Source organism: Engystomops pustulosus, unplaced genomic scaffold (genome assembly GCF_040894005.1).
Source record: "Engystomops pustulosus unplaced genomic scaffold, aEngPut4.maternal MAT_SCAFFOLD_86, whole genome shotgun sequence".
NCBI lineage: Eukaryota > Metazoa > Chordata > Amphibia > Anura > Leptodactylidae > Engystomops > Engystomops pustulosus.
Window position 1 is genome coordinate 24,742 of NW_027284973.1, and position 21,773 is coordinate 46,514.

A 21,773-nucleotide genomic window follows, 5' to 3' on the forward strand; every position below is an offset into this window, starting at 1 on the left:
CTCACCTCAGAACATTATTGCGTTGGACACAGGATAGACGGGGCCCAATATCAGCTCTGACTAATTTCTCTCGAAGGTTAGGAATTCTCCTGGTAAGAAGGGAACAGAGTGGGCCGGTGGGTTCTAGTCTGTAGATGGGCAAAGACTCTGAGTTTCAGAATTTGTCGCACATCTCTCATGTTCTTGTCTGAGTCTTAGTCGGGTCTTCTCCCTCCCGGCCCCGCCCTGCACATCACCTTCTCCCTCCCTCCCAGCCCCGCCCTGCACATCACCTTCTCCCTCCCTCCCAGCCCCGCCCTGCACATCACCTTCTCCCTCCAGGCCCCGCCCTGCACATTCCCTTCTCCTTCCCGGCCCCGCACATTCCCTTCTCCTTCCCGGCCCTGCACATCACCTTCTCCCTCCCGGCCCCGCACATCACCTTCTCCCTCCCGGCCCCGCCCTGCACATCACCTTCTCCCTCCCGGCCCCGCCCTGCACATTACCTTCTCCCTGCCTCCCAGCCCCGGACATCACCTTCTCCCTCCCGTCCCGGCCCCGCCCTGCACATCACCTTCTCCCCCCCTCCCAGCCCTGCACATCACCTTCTCCCTGCCAGCCCCTACCTGCACATCACCTTCTCCCCCCCCCCCGCCCTGCACATCACCTTCTCCTTCCCAGCCCCGCCCTGCATATCACCTTCTTCCTCCATGCCCCGCCCTGCACATCACCTTCTTCCTCCATGCCCCGCCCTACACATCACCTTCTCCCTCCCAGCCCCGCCCTACACATCACCTTCTCCCTCGTAGGACCCGCCCTTCTCATCATCTTCCCCTTCCAGGCCCCGCCCTCTGGTGCTCTGGGGGTTGTCCTTCTGGTGGGTCGATATGGCTGTAGGACACCTGTAGTGAATAAAGTGACCTATAACATTAGGGGAGGGGGGGGGGGGTCCGGTCAATAACATAAGATAATAAATAATTAAAAAAAAAATGTAAACCAAATAAAACATTTTGAGCTTAAAGGATGAAAAGATGCCACAGGGCAACGGATGCAGCGCGGTTTATACAGATGCATTCAATTAATGTGTGATGTAAACATCAGGAGGAGATTTTCCCACTGAAGTCCAGCTCTCCCAGCCTCAGAAAGCCCCTTCCATGTAACTGGAGGTCCTGCATCCTGAGACATCACTAACCAGATCTCCTGAGGTCGGAACATGATGTCAATCACAGAAGAGGAGGCGTTTACTTCAGTTTTATACTTTCCGCCTCATTGACCTTTTATTTTTTCGTCCAGAACACTATTGACTGTCTCTCTGCCGCCTCCAGCGGCGCGTCCCCTCTCTGCCGCCTCCAGCGGCGCGTCCCCTCTCTGCCGCCTCCAGCACCATGAGGCACATTTACTTACCCGGTCCAATCGCGATCCCGCAGCACGTTCTCCGACACTGATTCGGGTTCTGCCGGGATTCACTAAGGTCGTTTGCCCGATGTCCACCAGGTGTCGCTGCGATTCGGACCCTTAGTAAATGAGCCCCCATGTCCTCTCTCTGCTAGAAATTCTAAGACTGAACATCTTGAGGCTTATTTACTAAAAGTCACGCAGCTGCACTTCAGTCGGCTTTTAGAAATTTCCGGGATTCACGCTGCTGTGACAGCTAGTTAGAAGGGGATTGTGTTGCACGCCATCAGATTTCATGCAACAGAAATCAGGGGGTGACCGTCGGATGATCCAACTGATTGAGACTGAGCACGGAATTTAACTTTAAAATTGTGTCGCATCCAATGCACTTACATGCACCAGGAAGAAGGTGAACTCCGGGGACCTGAGCGGGGAAGTGACACATGCAGGATATCGGGCGCAGGATCTTAGTGACTCCCCACACAGCACATTATACACGAACAATGCACTTACATGCACCAGGAAGAAGAAGGTGAACTCCAGGGACCTGAGCGGGGAAGTGACACATGCAGGATATGGGGCGCAGGATCTTAGTGACTCCCTGCACAGCACATTATACACGGACAATGCACTTACATGCACCAGGAAGAAGAAGGTGAACTCCAGGGACCTGAGCGGGGAAGCGACACATGCAGGATATCGGGGCACGATCTTAGTGACTCCCCGCACAGCGCATTATACACAGACAATACACTTACATGCACCAGGAAGAAGAAGGTGAACTCCAGGGACCTGAGCGGGGAAGCGACACATGCAGGATATCGGGTGCAGGATCTTAGTGACTCCCCACACAGCGCATTATACACGGACAACGCACTTACATGCACCAGGAAGAAGGTGAACTCCGGGGACCTGAGCGGGGAAGCGACACATGCAGGATATCGGGCGCAGGATCTTAGTGACTCCCCGCACAGCGCATTATACATGGACAATGCACTTACATGCACCAGGAAGAAGAAGGTGAACTCCGGGGACCTGAGCGGGGAAGTGACACATGCAGGATATCGGGCGCAGGATCTTAGTGACTCCCCACACAGCACATTATACACGAACAATGCACTTACATGCACCAGGAAGAAGAAGGTGAACTCCAGGGACCTGAGCGGGGAAGTGACACATTCAGGATATCGGGCGCAGGATCTTAGTGACTCCCCGCACAGCACATTATACACGGACAATGCACTTACATGCACCAGGAAGAAGAAGGTGAACTCCAGGGACCTGAGCGGGGAAGCGACACATGCAGGATATCGGGTGCAGGATCTTAGTGACTCCCTGCACAGCGCATTATACACGGACAATGCACTTACATGCACCAGGAAGAAGAAGGTGAACTCCGGGGACCTGAGCGGGGAAGCGACACATGCAGGATATCGGGTGCAGGATCTTAGTGAGACTTCCCGCACAGCGCATTATACACGGACAATGCACTTACATGCACCAGGAAGAAGAAGGTGAACTCCAGGGACCTGAGCGGGGAAGCGACACATGCAGGATATCGGGCGCAGGATCTTAGTGTCCTCCCTCATCCTCATAGACTGTAAGCTCTTGTGTCCTCCCCTCATCCTCATAGACTGTAAGCTCTTGTGTCCTCCCCTCATCCTCATAGACTGTAAGCTCTTGTGTCACCCCCTCATCCTCATAGACTGTAAGCTCTTGTGTCACCCCCTCATCCTCATAGACTGTAAGCTCTTGTGTCCCCCCTCATCCTCATAGACTGTAAGCTCTTGTGTCCTCCCTCATCCTCATAGACTGTAAGCTCTTGTGTCCTCCCCTCATCCTCATAGACTGTAAGCTCTTGTGTCACCCCCTCATCCTCATAGACTGTAAGCTCTTGTGTCACCCCCTCATCCTCATAGACTAATCTCTTGTGTCACCCCCTCATCCTCATAGACTGTAAGCTCTTGTGTCCTCCCTCATCCTCATAGACTGTAAGCTCTTGTTTCACCCCCTCATCCTCATAGACTGTAAGCTCTTGTGTCCCCCCTCATCCTCATAGACTGTAAGCTCTTGTGTCCTCCCTCATCCTCATAGACTGTAAGCTCTTGTGTCCTCCCCTCATCCTCATAGACTGTAAGCTCTTGTGTCCTCCCCTCATCCTCATAGACTGTAAGCTCTTGTGTCACCCCCTCATCCTCATAGACTGTAAGCTCTTGTGTCACCCCCTCATCCTCATAGACTAATCTCTGGTGTCACCCCCTCATCCTCATAGACTGTAAGCTCTTGTGTCACCCCTCATCCTCATAGACTGTAAGCTCTTGTGTCCTCCTCATCCTCATAGACTGTAAGCTCTTGTGTCCTCCCTCATCCTCATAGACTGTAAGCTCTTGTGTCCTCCCCTCATCCTCATAGACTGTAAGCTCTTGTGTCACCCCCTCATCCTCATAGACTGTAAGCTCTTGTGTCACCCCCTCATCCTCATAGACTGTAAGCTCTTGTGTCCTCCCTCATCCTCATAGACTGTAAGCTCTTGTGTCACCCCCTCATCCTCATAGACTGTAAGCTCTTGTGTCCCCCCTCATCCTCATAGACTGTAAGCTCTTGTGTCCTCCCTCATCCTCATAGACTGTAAGCTCTTGTCCTCCCCTCATCCTCATAGACTGTAAGCTCTTGTGTCACCCCCTCATCCTCATAGACTGTAAGCTCTTGTGTCACCCCCTCATCCTCATAGACTAATCTCTTGTGTCACCCCCTCATCCTCATAGACTGTAAGCTCTTGTGTCACCCCCTCATCCTCATAGACTGTAAGCTCTTGTGTCCTTCCCTCATAGACTGTAAGCTCTTGTGTCACCCCTCATCCTCATAGACTGTAAGCTCTTGTGTCACCCCTCATCCTCATAGACTGTATGCTCTTGTGTCCTCCCCTCATCCTCATAGACTGTAAGCTCTTGTGTCCTCCCCTCATCCTCATAGACTGTAAGCTCTTGTGTCCCCCTCATCCTCATAGACTGTAAGCTCTTGTGTCACCCCCTCATCCTCATAGACTGTAAGCTCTTGTGTCACCCCCTCATCCTCATAGACTGTAAGCTCTTGTGTCCTCCCTCATCCTCATAGACTGTAAGCTCTTGTGTCACCCCCTCATCCTCATAGACTGTAAGCTCTTGTGTCCTCCCTCATCCTCATAGACTGTAAGCTCTTGTGTCACCCCCTCATCCTCATAGACTGTAAGCTCTTGTGTCCTCCCTCATCCTCATAGACTGTAAGCTCTTGTGTCACCCCCTCATCCTCATAGACTGTAAGCTCTTGTGTCACCCCTCATCCTCATAGACTGTAAGCTCTTGTGTCCTCCCTCATCCTCATAGACTGTAAGCTCTTGTGTCCTCCCTCATCCTCATAGACTGTAAGCTCTTGTGTCCTCCCCTCATCCTCATAGACTGTAAGCTCTTGTGTCACCCCCTCATCCTCATAGACTGTAAGCTCTTGTGTCACCCCCTCATCCTCATAGACTGTAAGCTCTTGTGTCCTCCCTCATCCTCATAGACTGTAAGCTCTTGTGTCCTCCCTCATCCTCATAGACTGTAAGCTCTTGTGTCCTCCCCTCATCCTCATAGACTGTAAGCTCTTGTGTCCTCCCCTCATCCTCATAGACTGTAAGCTCTTGTGTCCTCCCCTCATCCTCATAGACTGTAAGCTCTTGTGTCCCCCTCATCCTCATAGACTGTAAGCTCTTGTGTCACCCCTCATCCTCATAGACTGTAAGCTCTTGTGTCCCGCCTCATCCTCATAGACTGTAAGCTCTTGTGTCCTCCCCTCATCCTCATAGACTGTAAGCTCTTGTGTCCTCCCCTCATCCTCATAGACTGTAAGCTCTTGTGTCCTCCCCTCATCCTCATAGACTGTAAGCTCTTGTGTCCCGCCTCATCCTCATAGACTGTAAGCTCTTGTGTCCCGCCTCATCCTCATAGACTGTAAGCTCTTGTGTCCTCCCCTCATCCTCATAGACTGTAAGCTCTTGTGTCCTCCCCTCATCCTCATAGACTGTAAGCTCTTGTGTCCTCCCCTCATCCTCATAGACTGTAAGCTCTTGTGTCCTCCCCTCATCCTCATAGACTGTAAGCTCTTGTGTCCTCCCCTCATCCTCATAGACTGTAAGCTCTTGTGTCCTCCCCTCATCCTCATAGACTGTAAGCTCTTGTGTCCTCCCCTCATCCTCATAGACTGTAAGCTCTTGTGTCCCGCCTCATCCTCATAGACTGTAAGCTCTTGTGTCCTCCCCTCATCCTCATAGACTGTAAGCTCCTGTGTCCCTCCTCATCCCCATAGACTGTAAGCTCTTGTGTCCTCCCCTCATCCTCATAGACTGTAAGCTCTTGTGTCACCCCTCATCCTCATAGACTGTAAGCTCTTGTGTCCCGCCTCATCCTCATAGACTGTAAGCTCTTGTGTCACCCCCTCATCTTCATAGACTGGAAGCTCTTGTGTCATCCCCTCATCCTCATAGACTGTGAGCTCTTGTGTCCTCCCCTCATCCTCATAGACTGTAAGCTCTTGTGTCCCGCCTCATCCTCATAGACTGTAAGCTCTTGTGTCCTCCCTCATCCTCATAGACTGTAAGCTCTTGTGTCCTCCCTCATCCTCATAGACTGTAAGCTCTTGTGCCCCCCCCTCATCCTCATAGACTGTAAGCTCTTGTGTCCTCCCCTCATCCTCATAGACTGTAAGCTCTTGTGTCCTCCTCATCCTCATAGACTGTAAGCTCTTGTGTCCCCCCTCATCCTCATAGACTGTAAGCTCTTGTGTCCCGCCTCATCCTCATAGACTGTAAGCTCTTGTGTCCTCCCCTCATCCTCATAGACTGTAAGCTCTTGTGTCACCCCCTCATCCTCATAGACTGTAAGCTCTTGTGTCCCCCCTCATCCTCATAGACTGTAAGCTCTTGTGTCCTCCCTCATCCTCATAGACTGTAAGCTCTTGTGTCCTCCCCTCATCCTCATAGACTGTAAGCTCTTGTGTCCTCCCCTCATCCTCATAGACTGTAAGCTCTTGTGTCACCCCCTCATCCTCATAGACTGTAAGCTCTTGTGTCACCCCCTCATCCTCATAGACTAATCTCTGGTGTCACCCCCTCATCCTCATAGACTGTAAGCTCTTGTGTCACCCCTCATCCTCATAGACTGTAAGCTCTTGTGTCCTCCTCATCCTCATAGACTGTAAGCTCGTGTCCTCCCTCATCCTCATAGACTGTAAGCTCTTGTGTCCTCCCCTCATCCTCATAGACTGTAAGCTCTTGTGTCACCCCCTCATCCTCATAGACTGTAAGCTCTTGTGTCACCCCCTCATCCTCATAGACTGTAAGCTCTTGTGTCCTCCCTCATCCTCATAGACTGTAAGCTCGTGTCACCCCCTCATCCTCATAGACTGTAAGCTCTTGTGTCCCCCCTCATCCTCATAGACTGTAAGCTCTTGTGTCCTCCCTCATCCTCATAGACTGTAAGCTCTTGTCCTCCCCTCATCCTCATAGACTGTAAGCTCTTGTGTCACCCCCTCATCCTCATAGACTGTAAGCTCTTGTGTCACCCCCTCATCCTCATAGACTAATCTCTTGTGTCACCCCCTCATCCTCATAGACTGTAAGCTCTTGTGTCACCCCCTCATCCTCATAGACTGTAAGCTCTTGTGTCCTTCCCTCATAGACTGTAAGCTCTTGTGTCACCCCTCATCCTCATAGACTGTAAGCTCTTGTGTCACCCCTCATCCTCATAGACTGTATGCTCTTGTGTCCTCCCCTCATCCTCATAGACTGTAAGCTCTTGTGTCCTCCCCTCATCCTCATAGACTGTAAGCTCTTGTGTCCCCCTCATCCTCATAGACTGTAAGCTCTTGTGTCACCCCCTCATCCTCATAGACTGTAAGCTCTTGTGTCACCCCCTCATCCTCATAGACTGTAAGCTCTTGTGTCCTCCCTCATCCTCATAGACTGTAAGCTCTTGTGTCACCCCCTCATCCTCATAGACTGTAAGCTCTTGTGTCCTCCCTCATCCTCATAGACTGTAAGCTCTTGTGTCACCCCCTCATCCTCATAGACTGTAAGCTCTTGTGTCCTCCCTCATCCTCATAGACTGTAAGCTCTTGTGTCACCCCCTCATCCTCATAGACTGTAAGCTCTTGTGTCACCCCTCATCCTCATAGACTGTAAGCTCTTGTGTCCTCCCTCAACCTCATAGACTGTAAGCTCTTGTGTCCTCCCTCATCCTCATAGACTGTAAGCTCTTGTGTCCTCCCCTCATCCTCATAGACTGTAAGCTCTTGTGTCACCCCCTCATCCTCATAGACTGTAAGCTCTTGTGTCACCCCCTCATCCTCATAGACTGTAAGCTCTTGTGTCCTCCCTCATCCTCATAGACTGTAAGCTCTTGTGTCCTCCCTCATCCTCATAGACTGTAAGCTCTTGTGTCCTCCCCTCATCCTCATAGACTGTAAGCTCTTGTGTCCTCTTCTCATCCTCATAGACTGTAAGCTCTTGTGTCCTCCCCTCATCCTCATAGACTGTAAGCTCTTGTGTCCCCCTCATCCTCATAGACTGTAAGCTCTTGTGTCACCCCTCATCCTCATAGACTGTAAGCTCTTGTGTCCCGCCTCATCCTCATAGACTGTAAGCTCTTGTGTCCTCCCCTCATCCTCATAGACTGTAAGCTCTTGTGTCCTCCCCTCATCCTCATAGACTGTAAGCTCTTGTGTCCTCCCCTCATCCTCATAGACTGTAAGCTCTTGTGTCCCGCCTCATCCTCATAGACTGTAAGCTCTTGTGTCCCGCCTCATCCTCATAGACTGTAAGCTCTTGTGTCCTCCCCTCATCCTCATAGACTGTAAGCTCTTGTGTCCTCCCCTCATCCTCATAGACTGTAAGCTCTTGTGTCCTCCCCTCATCCTCATAGACTGTAAGCTCTTGTGTCCTCCCCTCATCCTCATAGACTGTAAGCTCTTGTGTCCTCCCCTCATCCTCATAGACTGTAAGCTCTTGTGTCCTCCCCTCATCCTCATAGACTGTAAGCTCTTGTGTCCCGCCTCATCCTCATAGACTGTAAGCTCTTGTGTCCTCCCCTCATCCTCATAGACTGTAAGCTCCTGTGTCCCTCCTCATCCCCATAGACTGTAAGCTCTTGTGTCCTCCCCTCATCCTCATAGACTGTAAGCTCTTGTGTCACCCCTCATCCTCATAGACTGTAAGCTCTTGTGTCCCGCCTCATCCTCATAGACTGTAAGCTCTTGTGTCACCCCCTCATCTTCATAGACTGGAAGCTCTTGTGTCATCCCCTCATCCTCATAGACTGTGAGCTCTTGTGTCCTCCCCTCATCCTCATAGACTGTAAGCTCTTGTGTCCCGCCTCATCCTCATAGACTGTAAGCTCTTGTGTCCTCCCCTCATCCTCATAGACTGTAAGCTCTTGTGCCCCCCCCTCATCCTCATAGACTGTAAGCTCTTGTGTCCTCCCCTCATCCTCATAGACTGTAAGCTCTTGTGTCCTCCTCATCCTCATAGACTGTAAGCTCTTGTGTCCCCCCTCATCCTCATAGACTGTAAGCTCTTGTGTCCCGCCTCATCCTCATAGACTGTAAGCTCTTGTGTCCTCCCCTCATCCTCATAGACTGTAAGCTCTTGTGTCAGATGTGTCTGAAAGCAGAACTGATCTAGTTCCCCATGACATCAGAAAGTTTCAATTTCCCACCGCGGTTTATAAAATGACAGCTGATCTCTGGTTTCCATGGTTTTACCCGAGACATTTCTGATAAATCTCCCCCTATGTCTCTCTCCATCTCACCTCACACATAAGCGTCTTATACTCATTGCCTGTAGTAACCAATCACAGCTCAGAGCTCATATTACTGACCTGTAGTAGTAACCAATCACAGCCCTGAGCTCATATTACTGACCTGTAGTAGTAACCAATCACAGCCCCGAGCTCATATTACTGACCTGTAGTAGTAACCAATCACAGCTCTGAGCTCATATTAATGACCTGTAGTAGTAACCAATCACAGCTCTGAGCTCATATTACTGACCTGTAGTAGTAACCAATCACAGCTCAGAGCTCATATTACTGACCTGTAGTAGTAACCAATCACAGCTCAGAGCTCATATTACTGACCTGTAGTAGTAACCAATCACAGCTCAGAGCTCATATTACTGACCTGTAGTAGTAACCAATCACAGCCCTGAGCTCATATTACTGACCTGTAGTAGTAACCAATCACAGCCCTGAGCTCATATTACTGACCTGTAGTAGTAACCAATCACAGTCCTGAGCTCATATTACTGACCTGTAGTAGTAACCAATCACAGCTCAGAGCTCATATTACTCACCTGTAGTAGTAACCAATCACAGCTCAGAGCTCATATTACTGACCTGTAGTAGTAACCAATCACAGCCCTGAGCTCATATTACTGACCTGTAGTAGTAACCAATCACAGCTCAGAGCTCATATTACTGACCTGTAGTAGTAACCAATCACAGCCCTGAGCTCATATTACTGACCTGTAGTAGTAACCAATCACAGCTCAGAGCTCATATTACTGACCTGTAGTAGTAACCAATCACAGCTCAGAGCTCATATTACTGACCTGTAGTAGTAACCAATCCCAGCTCAGAGCTCATATTACTGACCTGTAATAGTAACCAATCACAGCCCCGAGCTCATATTACTGACCTGTAGTAGTAACCAATCACAGCTCAGAGCTCATATTACTGACCTTTAATAGTAACCAATCACAGCTCAGAGCTCATATTACTGACCTGAAGTAACCAATCACAGCTCAGAGCTCATATTAATCACCTGTAGTAACCAATCACAGCTCAGAGCTCATATTACTGACCTGTAGTAACCAATCACAGCTCAGAGCTCATATTACTGACCTGTAGTAACCAATCACAGCTCAGAGCTCATATTACTGACCTGTAGTAACCAATCACAGCTCAGAGCTCATATTACTGACCTGTAGTAGTAACCAATCACAGCTCAGAGCTCATATTACTGACCTGTAGTAGTAACCAATCACAGCTCAGAGCTCATATTACTGACCTGTAGTAGTAACCAATCACAGCCCTGAGCTCATATTACTGACCTGTAGTAGTAACCAATCACAGCCCTGAGCTCATATTAATGACCTGTAGTAGTAACCAATCACAGCTCTGAGCTCATATTACTGACCTGTAGTAGTAACCAATCACAGCCCTGAGCTCATATTACTGACCTGTAGTAGTAACCAATCACAGTCCTGAGCTCATATTACTGACCTGTAGTAGTAACCAATCACAGCTCAGAGCTCATATTACTGACCTGTAGTAGTAACCAATCACAGCTCAGAGCTCATATTACTGACCTGTAGTAGTAACCAATCACAGCCCTGAGCTCATATTACTGACCTGTAGTAGTAACCAATCACAGCTCAGAGCTCATATTACTGACCTGTAGTAGTAACCAATCACAGCTCAGAGCTCATATTACTGACCTGTAGTAGTAACCAATCACAGCTCAGAGCTCATATTACTGACCTGTAGTAGTAACCAATCACAGCTCAGAGCTCATATTACTGACCTGTAGTAGTAACCAATCACAGCTCAGAGCTCATATTACTGACCTGTAGTAGTAACCAATCACAGCTCAGAGCTCATATTACTGACCTGTAGTAGTAACCAATCACAGCTCAGAGCTCATATTACTGACCTGTAATAGTAACCAATCACAGCCCCGAGCTCATATTACTGACCTGAAGTAACCAATCACAGCTCAGAGCTCATATTAATCACCTGTAGTAACCAATCACAGCTCAGAGCTCATATTACTGACCTGTAGTAACCAATCACAGCTCAGAGCTCATATTACTGACCTGTAGTAACCAATCACAGCTCAGAGCTCATATTACTGACCTGTAGTAACCAATCACAGCTCAGAGCTCATATTACTGACCTGTAGTAACCAATCACAGCTCAGAGCTCATATTACTGACCTGTAGTAACCAATCACAGCTCAGAGCTCATATTACTGACCTGTAGTAACCAATCACAGCTCAGAGCTCATATTACTGACCTGTAGTAGTAACCAATCACAACCCTGAGCTCATATTACTAACCTGTAGTAGTAACCAATCACAGCCCTGAGCTCATATTACTGACCTGTAGTAGTAACCAATCACAGCTCAGAGCTCATATTACTGACCTGTAATAGTAACCAATCACAGCTCATATTACTGACCTGTAGTAGTAACCAATCACAGCTCAGAGCTCATATTACTGACCTGTAGTAGTAACCATCACAGCCCTGAGCTCATATTATTGACCTGTAGTAGTAACCAATCACAGCTCAGAGCTCATATTACTGACCTGTAGTAGTAACCAATCACAGCTCAGAGCTCATATTACTGACCTGTAGTAGTAACCAATCACAACTCAGAGCTCATATTACTGACCTGTAGTAGTAACCAATCACAGCTCAGAGCTCATATTACTGACCTGTAATAGTAACCAATCACAGCTCATATTACTGACCTGTAGTAGTAACCAATCACAGCTCAGAGCTCATATTACTGACCTGTAGTAACCAATCACAGCTCAGAGCTCATATTACTGACCTGTAATAGTAACCAATCACAGCTCAGAGCTCATATTACTGACCTGTAATAGTAACCAATCACAGCCCTGAGCTCATATTACTGACCTGTAGTAGTAACCAATCACAGCTCAGAGCTCATATTACTGACCTGTAGTAGTAACCAATCACAGCCCTGAGCTCATATTAATGACCTGTAGTAGTAACCAATCACAGCTCAGAGCTCATATTACTGACCTGTAGTAGTAACCAATCACAGCCCTGAGCTCATATTACTGACCTGTAGTAGTAACCAATCACAGCTCTGAGCTCATATAACTGACCTGTAGTAGTAACCAATCACAACTCAGAGCTCATATTACTGACCTGTAGTAGTAACCAATCACAGCTCAGAGCTCATATTACTGACCTGTAATAGTAACCAATCACAGCTCAGAGCTCATAATACTGACCTGTAGTAACCAATCACAGCTCAGAGCTCATATTACTGACCTGTAGTAGTAACCAATCACAGCCCTGAGCTCATATTACTGACCTGTAGTAACCAATCACAGCTCAGAGCTCATATTACTGACCTGTAGTAGTAACCAATCACAGCTCAGAGCTCATATTACTGACCTGTAGTAACCAATCACAGCTCAGAGCTCATATTAATGACCTGTGGCAGAACAGCAGCCAATCACGGCTCAGCTTCCAGCTGCCCTAGCAGCAGCAGACAATGGCTCCTGTATATGGGGGGTAATAAGTGGATTTTGGAAAGTGTGGGGTTAAAATTTTGTCCCAAAACCTGAGTCTATGATTCTCAGAGTCACAGAGAAGTGTGGTGACTGTGCACGTGATGGAATGGACGGTATTTGATGGGGGTACTGTCTATAGAATTTAGGTTTATTCCGGGACATTCTATCCTAGAGGTGGGTAACATTGTATTTTCTGCTACGTGGTCAGTAAGATGTATTATTTAGGAGCACAGTGTGGTTCATTGTACTTATTTTAGGGTTGCAGTGTGGTGATAACATCTATACTTGATACGTGAGTATATTGTATATAAGCATAGTCGGCTGTCATCCTGCCCAGAAGAAGGTGTCCGGACCCCCCCACCCCCACAAGCAAGTGGAGAGCTTCCACCATTGTGAGAGCATCAGAAACACAATCTATAAAGTGATATTTTTCTACTTTATTAGGGGTGAGGAGATTGTGGAGAGCTTGTGCCTCATCCTGCGAGCTGAGGAGCCCCTGCCGCTGCCCGCTAATGTTCAGGGCCTGTATGGCAGGAGCAGCCTTGCATCGGCGCTGTGGCAATCCCAATGGTCAGACAAGTCTCGGTCCTGCGTGACAGAAGATGGGAGGTTTAGTCTGCACTGTCTGCAGGACCACTCGGAGACGATAGGGTGGTCTGTGCATAACCAGAGGTGGAGGAGGTTGGGTAGGTAGGTGGCGCGCCTCCAGCAGTAGATTGTCCTACCTGCCTGGAGTCCAGCCCCCTCGTTACACTAGGTAATGAATCAGTGGTAGAGTCCGGCCCATCATACACCACGGGAGCCTCCACCTGGTGGCTCCTCTTCAGCTTCTTCACCTCATCACTGCTGATACAACTCAGTTGGATTTTCCTCCCAAAATAGATCTCGTTGTGGCGTTTCTTGGCGAAAGAGGCCTCTTTTTCGTCTTTGAATTTCACAATCGCCTCCCCAAGAACGCCCCCCTGACTATCACACAGCAGATCGATGTCCTCCTCCTTTACTGGAAGACCATTGAAGAATTTCTGGACGGCGCTCTTGGTGACTTTGGAGGTGAAGTTCTTGACATGGACGTAGTTCTGCTCCAGTAAGCAGGGCTCCGGGGAACTCCTCCGGTCCTCACGTTCCTTATAGACCCTGAACCTCATGCGCTCTATCAAGTCATTCATGGACCTCTTAGAGATTGGGAGGACTTTCACAGCGCGGCCCATGAAGGTGCTACCATCCAGGGTTCGTGCCTTCATGTAGTCTTTGTCGGAAGAGAACTTGGCAAAACATTCCCTGGTCCTCTTGCCATCCGTGTCCAGGAGGAAGTCTATGTGCGTCTCCAGGACAGAGGCCTCATACAAGAACTTCTTGATGTCCTCCTTCTCTGCTCTGGTGCTTAGGTTGAGGATGTGCAGATAGAATTCCTTTACATATGGTGACCACGAGCTGCTGCCGCTGCTGCTTCTTCTTCTCCTCGGTGATCTGGACCTGGATCTGTGCCGATGCCTCTCACGACTGGGAGAAGGTGGAGGTGTCCGCTGCCACATTGCAGCACGATCTCCACCGTAGTGGTCCCAATGAGCCTCGCTGGAGAGCTTCAGCCTGACTGGAGTAAAACACAGAGGTCGCATGTCCTGCTTGAGGGCTTCTTCAGCGTCATCCTTTCTGCCAAACTTGATGATGGCCTTTCCACGAATGTACTGGTCCCTGCTCCGCTGCAAACGTAAGATTTCTTCCACCTGCCGACCTTTGAAAAACTCCTCTATATCTTTTCTCGTGGCTTCAAATGACAAGCCACTAACATAGAGATAGGAGAACTCCTTGGGGGCCTCTTTCTTCTCTCCAGGGCCCAGGTTGAGGTTGTAGGACGCAGTGAGGGAGGGATCGAGGCCGATCTGGTAGATCTCCATGGCCTGTTTCATCTCCGCCTCATTGCTGTAGGACAGGTGGATGGGGGAGTCCCTCAGAAGACCATCGGTCAGGCTCAGGGCCTGGCGAGCATCTTCTAGGTTGCCAAATATAATGAAAGCCTCGCCATACTTCCCTCCGGTGATGTATACACCTCCTTTGGGAATGCTCAGTCCAGAGAAGAACTCCCGGATGTCAAGAGAGTTCGCCACAGCAGGAAGACCCTGCAAACGCACGATCAGAGACATCTTCAGGTCACCTGCAGAGAGGAAAGACACCAATGAGAGCTGTCACCTACCAGCAGGAACATACGTGATCCCTAATGAGCCACGGAACCCTATAGACACCGAGGAGTCACCTACCTCACTGATAAGTCATCCATACTGTGCCTGCGCTACACTGTCCAGCAGTCAGGGGAGAACACCACGGCTCCAGGTACCACTAATAGGTCTCATCATCATCAGTCAGGGGAGAGCACCACGGCTCCAGGTACCACTAATAGGTCTCCTCATCATCAGTCAGGGGAGAGCACCACGGCACCCCCCCTCACCTCCGAGGTACACGGCACCCGCCCCCCCTCACCCCCGAGGTACACGGCACTCCCCCCCCCCCCTCACCCCCTCGGTACACGGCACTCCCCCCCCCTCACCCCCCGAGGTACACGGCACCCCGACCCCCCTCACCCCCCGAGGTACACGGCACCCGCCCCCCCTCACCCCCCGAGGTACACGGCACTCCCCCCCTCACCCCTCGAGGTACACGGCACTCCCCCCCCCCTCACCCCTGAGGTACACGGCACTCCCCCCCCATTACCCCTGAGGTACATTGCACCCCCCCTCACCCCTGAGGTACACGGCAACCCCCCCCTCACCCCTGAGGTACACGGCACCCCCCCCCCCTCACCCCTGAGGTACACGGCACCCCCCCTCACCCCTGAGGTACACGGCACCCCGCCCCCCCTTACCCCTGAAGTACACGGCACTCCCCCCCCTCACCCCTGAGGTACACGGCACTCCCCCCCCTCACCCCTGAGGTCCACGGCACTCCCCCCCCCTCACCCCTGAGGTCCACGGCACTCCCCCCCCCATTACCCCTGAGGTACATTGCACCCCCCCCTCACCCCTGAGGTACACGGCACCCCCCCCCTCACCCCTGAGGTACACGGCACACCCCCTCACCCCTGAGGTACACGGCACACCCCCTCACCCCTGAGGTACACGGCACACCCCCTCACCCCTGAGGTACACGGCACCCCCCCCCCCTTACCCCTGAGGTACACGGCACCCCCCCCCCCTCACCCCTGAGGTACACGGCACTCCCCCCCCCCTCACCCCTGAGGTACACGGCACTCCCCCCCCCTCACCCCTGAGGTACACGGCACTCCCCCCCCCTCACCCCTGAGGTACACGGCACTCCCCCCCCCCTCACCCCTGAGGTACACGGCACTCCCCCCCCCCTCACCCCTGAGGTACACGGCACTCCCCCCCCTCACCCCTGAGGTACACGGCACCCCCCCCCCGAGGTACACGGCACTCCCCCCCTCACCCCTGAGGTACACGGCACTCCCCCCCTCACCCCTGAGGTACACGGCACTCCCCCCCCCTCACCCCTGAGGTACACGGCACCCCCCCTCACCCCTGAGGTACACGGCACTCCCCTCCTCACCCCTGAGGTACAAGGCACCCCCCCCCCCTCACCCCTGAGCTACACGGCACTCCCCCCCTCACCCCTGAGGTACACGGCACCCCCCCTCCTCACCCCTGAGGTACACGGCACCCACCCCCCTCACCCCTGAGGTACACGGCACCCCCCCCTCCTCACCCCTGAGGTACACGGCACTCCCCCCCCTCACCCCTGAGGTACACGGCACCCCCCCTCACCCCTGAGGTACACGGCACCCCCCCCTCACCCCTGAGGTACACGGCACCCCCCCCCTCACCCCTGAGGTACACGGCACTCCCCCCCCTCACCCCTGAGGTACACGGCACTCCCCCCCTCACCCCTGAGGTACACGGCACTCCCCCCCTCACCCCTGAGGTACACGGCACTCCCCCCCTCACCCCTGAGGTACACGGCACTCCCCCCCTCACCCCTGAGGTACACGGCACCCCCCCCTCCTCACCCCTGAGGAACACGGCACCCCCCCCCTCCTCACCCCTGAGGTACACGGCACCCCCCCCCCTCACCCCTGAGGTACACGGCACCCCCCCTCCTCACCCCTGAGGTACACGGCACTCTCCCCCCTCACCCCTGAGGTACACGGCACCCCCCCCCCCTCACCCCTGAGGTACACGGCACCCACCCCCCTCACCCCTGAGGTACACGGCACCCCCCCCTCCTCACCCCTGAGGAACACGGCACCCCCCCCTCCTCACCCCTGAGGAACACGGCACCCCCCCCCTCACCCCTGAGGTACACGGCACTCCCCCCCCTCACCCCTGAGGTACACGGCACCCCCCCTCCTCACCCCTGAGGTACACGGCACCCCCCCCTCCTCACCCCTGAGGTACACGGCACTCTCCCCCCTCACCCCTGAGGTACACGACACTCTCCCCCCTCACCCCTGAGGTACACGGCACTCTCCCCCCTCACCCCTGAGGTACACGGCACTCTCCCCCCTCACCCCTGAGGTACACGGCACCCCCCCCCTCACCCCTGAGGTACACGGCACTCTCCCCCCTCACCCCTGAGGTACACGGCACTCCCCCCCCTCACCCCTGAGGTACACGGCACTCCCCCCCCCCTCACCCCTGAGGTACACGGCACCCCCCCTCCTCACCCCTGAGGTACACGGCACCCCCCCCCTCACCCCTGAGGTACACGGCACTCTCCCCCCTCACCCCTGAGGTACACGGCACTCCCCCCCCCTCACCCCTGAGGTACACGGCACTCCCCCCCCCCTCACCCCTGAGGTACACGGCACCCCCCCTCCTCACCCCTGAGGTACACGGCACTCTCCCCCCCCCCCCCTCACCCCTGAGGTACACGGCACTCTCCCCCCCCCCCCCTCACCCCTGAGGTACACGGCACTCTCCCCCCTCACCCCTGAGGTACACGGCACTCCCCCCCCCTCACCCCTGAGGTACACGGCACTCCCCCCCCCCCTCACCCCTGAGGTACACGGCACCCCCCCTCACCCCTCAGGTACACGGCACCCCCCCTCACCCCTCAGGTACTGTATAAGGTATACACACACAGACACATCACTCACCGCTGTGCGGCTCCGCTCAGGCTGAGGTAACCCGGGGGAGACGCTGGGCCTCTACCTGGAGCTGCCCACCACAAACATGGCCGCTCCCGCACCCACCGCCACTCACTGCAGCCAATAGCTACTCGCTGACGTCACTGCGCCCGCCCACAAGAACCTTCCAGAAGTCTGAAGCACTGCGCGTGCGCCTCCAGCAGGGGTGCGATGACGTCACCAGTGGGAGGAGACGACACGCGCTGCCCTCCGCCATAACATCCAGGTCACATGACTGCAGGGACAATGATGAATTGTGATGTCACAGGTCACGTGACTGCGAGGACAGCTCCAGTGTCGGGGGTATACAGCTCCAGTGTCAGGTGTATATACAGCTCCAGTGTCGGGGGTATATACAGCTCCAGTGTCAGGGGTACATACAGCTCCAGTGTCGGGGGTATACAGCCCCAGTGTCAGGGGTATATACAGCTCCAGTGTCAGGGGTATACAGCTCCAGTGTCAGGGGTATATACAGCTCCAGTGTCGGGGTATACAGCTCCAGTGTCGGGGTATATACAGCTCCAGTGTCAGGGGTATATACAGCTCCAGTGTCGGGGGTATACAGCTCCAGTGTCAGGGGTATACAGCTCCAGTGTCGGGGGTATACAGCTCCAGTGTCGGGGTATATACAGCTCCAGTGTCAGGGGTATATACAGCTCCAGTGTCGGGGGTATATACAGCCCCAGTGTCAGGGGTATATACAGCTCCAGTGTCAGGGGTATACAGCTCCAGTGTCGGGGGTATACAGCTCCAGTGTCAGGAGTATACAGCTCCAGTGTCAGGAGTATACAGCTCCAGTGTCGGGGGTATATACAGCTCCAGTGTCAGGGGTATACAGCTCCAGTGTCAGGTGTATATACAGCTCCAGTGTCAGGTGTATATACAGCTCCAGTGTCGGGGGGATATACAGCTCCAGTGTCAGGTGTATATACAGCTCCAGTGTCAGGGGTATATACAGCTCCAGTGTCGGGGTATACAGCTCCAGTGTCAGGTGTATACAGCTCTAGTGTCGGGGGTATACAGCTCCAGTGTCAGGGGTATATACAGCTCCAGTGTCAGGGGTATACAGCTCCAGTGTCAGGGGTATATACAGCTCCAGTGTCAGGGGTATACAGCTCCAGTGTCGGGGGTATACAGCTCCAGTGTCGGGGGTATACAGCTCCAGTGTCAGGGGTATACAGCTCCAGTGTCAGGGGTATATACAGCTCCAGTGTCAGGGGTATACAGCTCCAGTGTCGGGGGTATATACAGCTCCAGTGTCAGGGGTATACAGCTCCAGTGTCAGGGGTATACAGCTCCAGTGTCAGGGGTATACAGCTCCAGTGTCAGGGGTATACAGCTCCAGTGTCAGGGGTATATACAGCTCCAGTGTCAGGGGTATACAGCTCCAGTGTCAGGGGTATACAGCTCCAGTGTCAGGGGTATACAGCTCCAGTGTCGGGGGTATACAGCTCCAGTGTCAGGGGTACATACAGCTCCAGTGTCGGGGGTATACAGCCCCAGTGTCAGGGGTATATACAGCTCCAGTGTCAGGGGTATACAGCTCCAGTGTCAGGGGTATATACAGCTCCAGTGTCGGGGTATACAGCTCCAGTGTCGGGGTATATACAGCTCCAGTGTCAGGGGTATATACAGCTCCAGTGTCGGGGGTATATACAGCTCCAGTGTCGGGGGTATATACAGCTCCAGTGTCAGGGGTATACAGCTCCAGTGTCGGGGGTATACAGCTCCAGTGTCGGGGTATACAGCTCCAGTGTCGGGGTATATACAGCTCCAGTGTCAGGGGTATATACAGCTCCAGTGTCGGGGGTATATACAGCTCCAGTGTCGGGGGTATATACAGCTCCAGTGTCAGGGGTATATACAGCTCCAGTGTCAGGGGTATACAGCTCCAGTGTCGGGGGTATACAGCTCCAGTGTCAGGAGTATACAGCTCCAGTGTCGGGGGTATATACAGCTCCAGTGTCAGGTGTATATACAGCTCCAGTGTCAGGGGTATATACAGCTCCAGTGTCGGGGTATACAGCTCCAGTGTCAGGAGTATACAGCTCCAGTGTCGGGGGTATATACAGCTCCAGTGTCAGGTGTATATACAGCTCCAGTGTCAGGGGTATATACAGCTCCAGTGTCGGGGTATACAGCTCCAGTGTCAGGTGTATACAGCTCTAGTGTCGGGGGTATACAGCTCCAGTGTCAGGGGTATACAGCTCCAGTGTCAGGGGTATACAGCTCCAGTGTCGGGGGTATACAGCTCCAGTGTCAGGGGTATACAGCTCCAGTGTCAGGGGTATATACAGCTCCAGTGTCAGGGGTATACAGCTCCAGTGTCGGGGGTATATACAGCTCCAGTGTCAGGGGTATACAGCTCCAGTGTCAGGGGTATACAGCTCCAGTGTCAGGGGTATACAGCTCCAGTGTCAGGGGTATACAGCTCCAGTGTCAGGGGTATATACAGCTCCAGTGTCAGGGGTATACAGCTCCAGTGTCGGGGATATACAGCTCCAGTGTCGGGGGTATATACAGCTCCAGTGTCGGGTGTATATACAGCTCCAGTGTCGGGGGTATACAGCTCCAGTGTCGGGGGTATACAGCTCCAGTGTCAGGGGTATACAGCTCCAGTGTCAGGGGTATATACAGCTCCAGTGTCAGGGATATACAGCTCCAGTGTCAGGTGTATATACAGCTCCAGTGTCGGGGGTATACAGCTCCAGTGTCGGGGGTATACAGCTCCAGTGTCGGGGGTATACAGCTCCAGTGTCAGGGGTATATACAGCTCCAGTGTCAGGGGTATACAGCTCCAGTGTCAGGTGTATATACAGCTCCAGTGTCAGGGGTATATACAGCTCCAGTGTCAGGGGTATACAGCTCCAGTGTCGGGGGTATATACAGCTCCAGTGTCAGGGGTATACAGCTCCAGTGTCAGGGGTATACAGCTCCAGTGTCAGGGGTATACAGCTCCAGTGTCAGGGGTATACAGCTCCAGTGTCAGGGGTATATACAGCTCCAGTGTCAGGGGTATACAGCTCCAGTGTCAGGGGTATACAGCTCCAGTGTCAGGGGTATACAGCTCCAGTGTCGGGGGTATACAGCTCCAGTGTCAGGGGTACATACAGCTCCAGTGTCGGGGGTATACAGCCCCAGTGTCAGGGGTATATACAGCTCCAGTGTCAGGGGTATACAGCTCCAGTGTCAGGGGTATATACAGCTCCAGTGTCGGGGTATACAGCTCCAGTGTCGGGGTATATACAGCTCCAGTGTCAGGGGTATATACAGCTCCAGTGTCGGGGGTATACAGCTCCAGTGTCAGGGGTATACAGCTCCAGTGTCGGGGGTATACAGCTCCAGTGTCGGGGTATACAGCTCCAGTGTCGGGGTATATACAGCTCCAGTGTCAGGGGTATATACAGCTCCAGTGTCGGGGGTATATACAGCTCCAGTGTCGGGGGTATATACAGCTCCAGTGTCAGGGGTATATACAGCTCCAGTGTCAGGGGTATACAGCTCCAGTGTCGGGGGTATACAGCTCCAGTGTCAGGAGTATACAGCTCCAGTGTCGGGGGTATATACAGCTCCAGTGTCAGGTGTATATACAGCTCCAGTGTCAGGGGTATATACAGCTCCAGTGTCGGGGTATACAGCTCCAGTGTCAGGAGTATACAGCTCCAGTGTCGGGGGTATATACAGCTCCAGTGTCAGGTGTATATACAGCTCCAGTGTCAGGGGTATATACAGCTCCAGTGTCGGGGTATACAGCTCCAGTGTCAGGTGTATACAGCTCTAGTGTCGGGGGTATACAGCTCCAGTGTCAGGGGTATACAGCTCCAGTGTCAGGGGTATACAGCTCCAGTGTCGGGGGTATACAGCTCCAGTGTCAGGGGTATACAGCTCCAGTGTCAGGGGTATATACAGCTCCAGTGTCAGGG

General features: G+C 52.8%; 1 protein-coding gene across 1 annotated transcript; it reads right to left on the reverse strand.

The window, feature by feature from the left end:
- Positions 1-13,133: 13,133 nt before the first annotated feature.
- On the reverse strand, positions 13,134-17,967 carry LOC140106904 (RNA-binding protein 12B-B-like). Its single transcript, XM_072131543.1, has 2 exons — positions 17,821-17,967; positions 13,134-14,868 (listed from the first exon to the last, which is right to left on the reverse strand). The coding sequence occupies exon 2, from the start codon at positions 14,855-14,857 to the stop codon at positions 13,328-13,330; it is 1,530 nt and encodes a 509-aa protein (XP_071987644.1). The 5' UTR covers positions 14,858-14,868; positions 17,821-17,967; the 3' UTR covers positions 13,134-13,327.
- Positions 17,968-21,773: the final 3,806 nt, after the last annotated feature.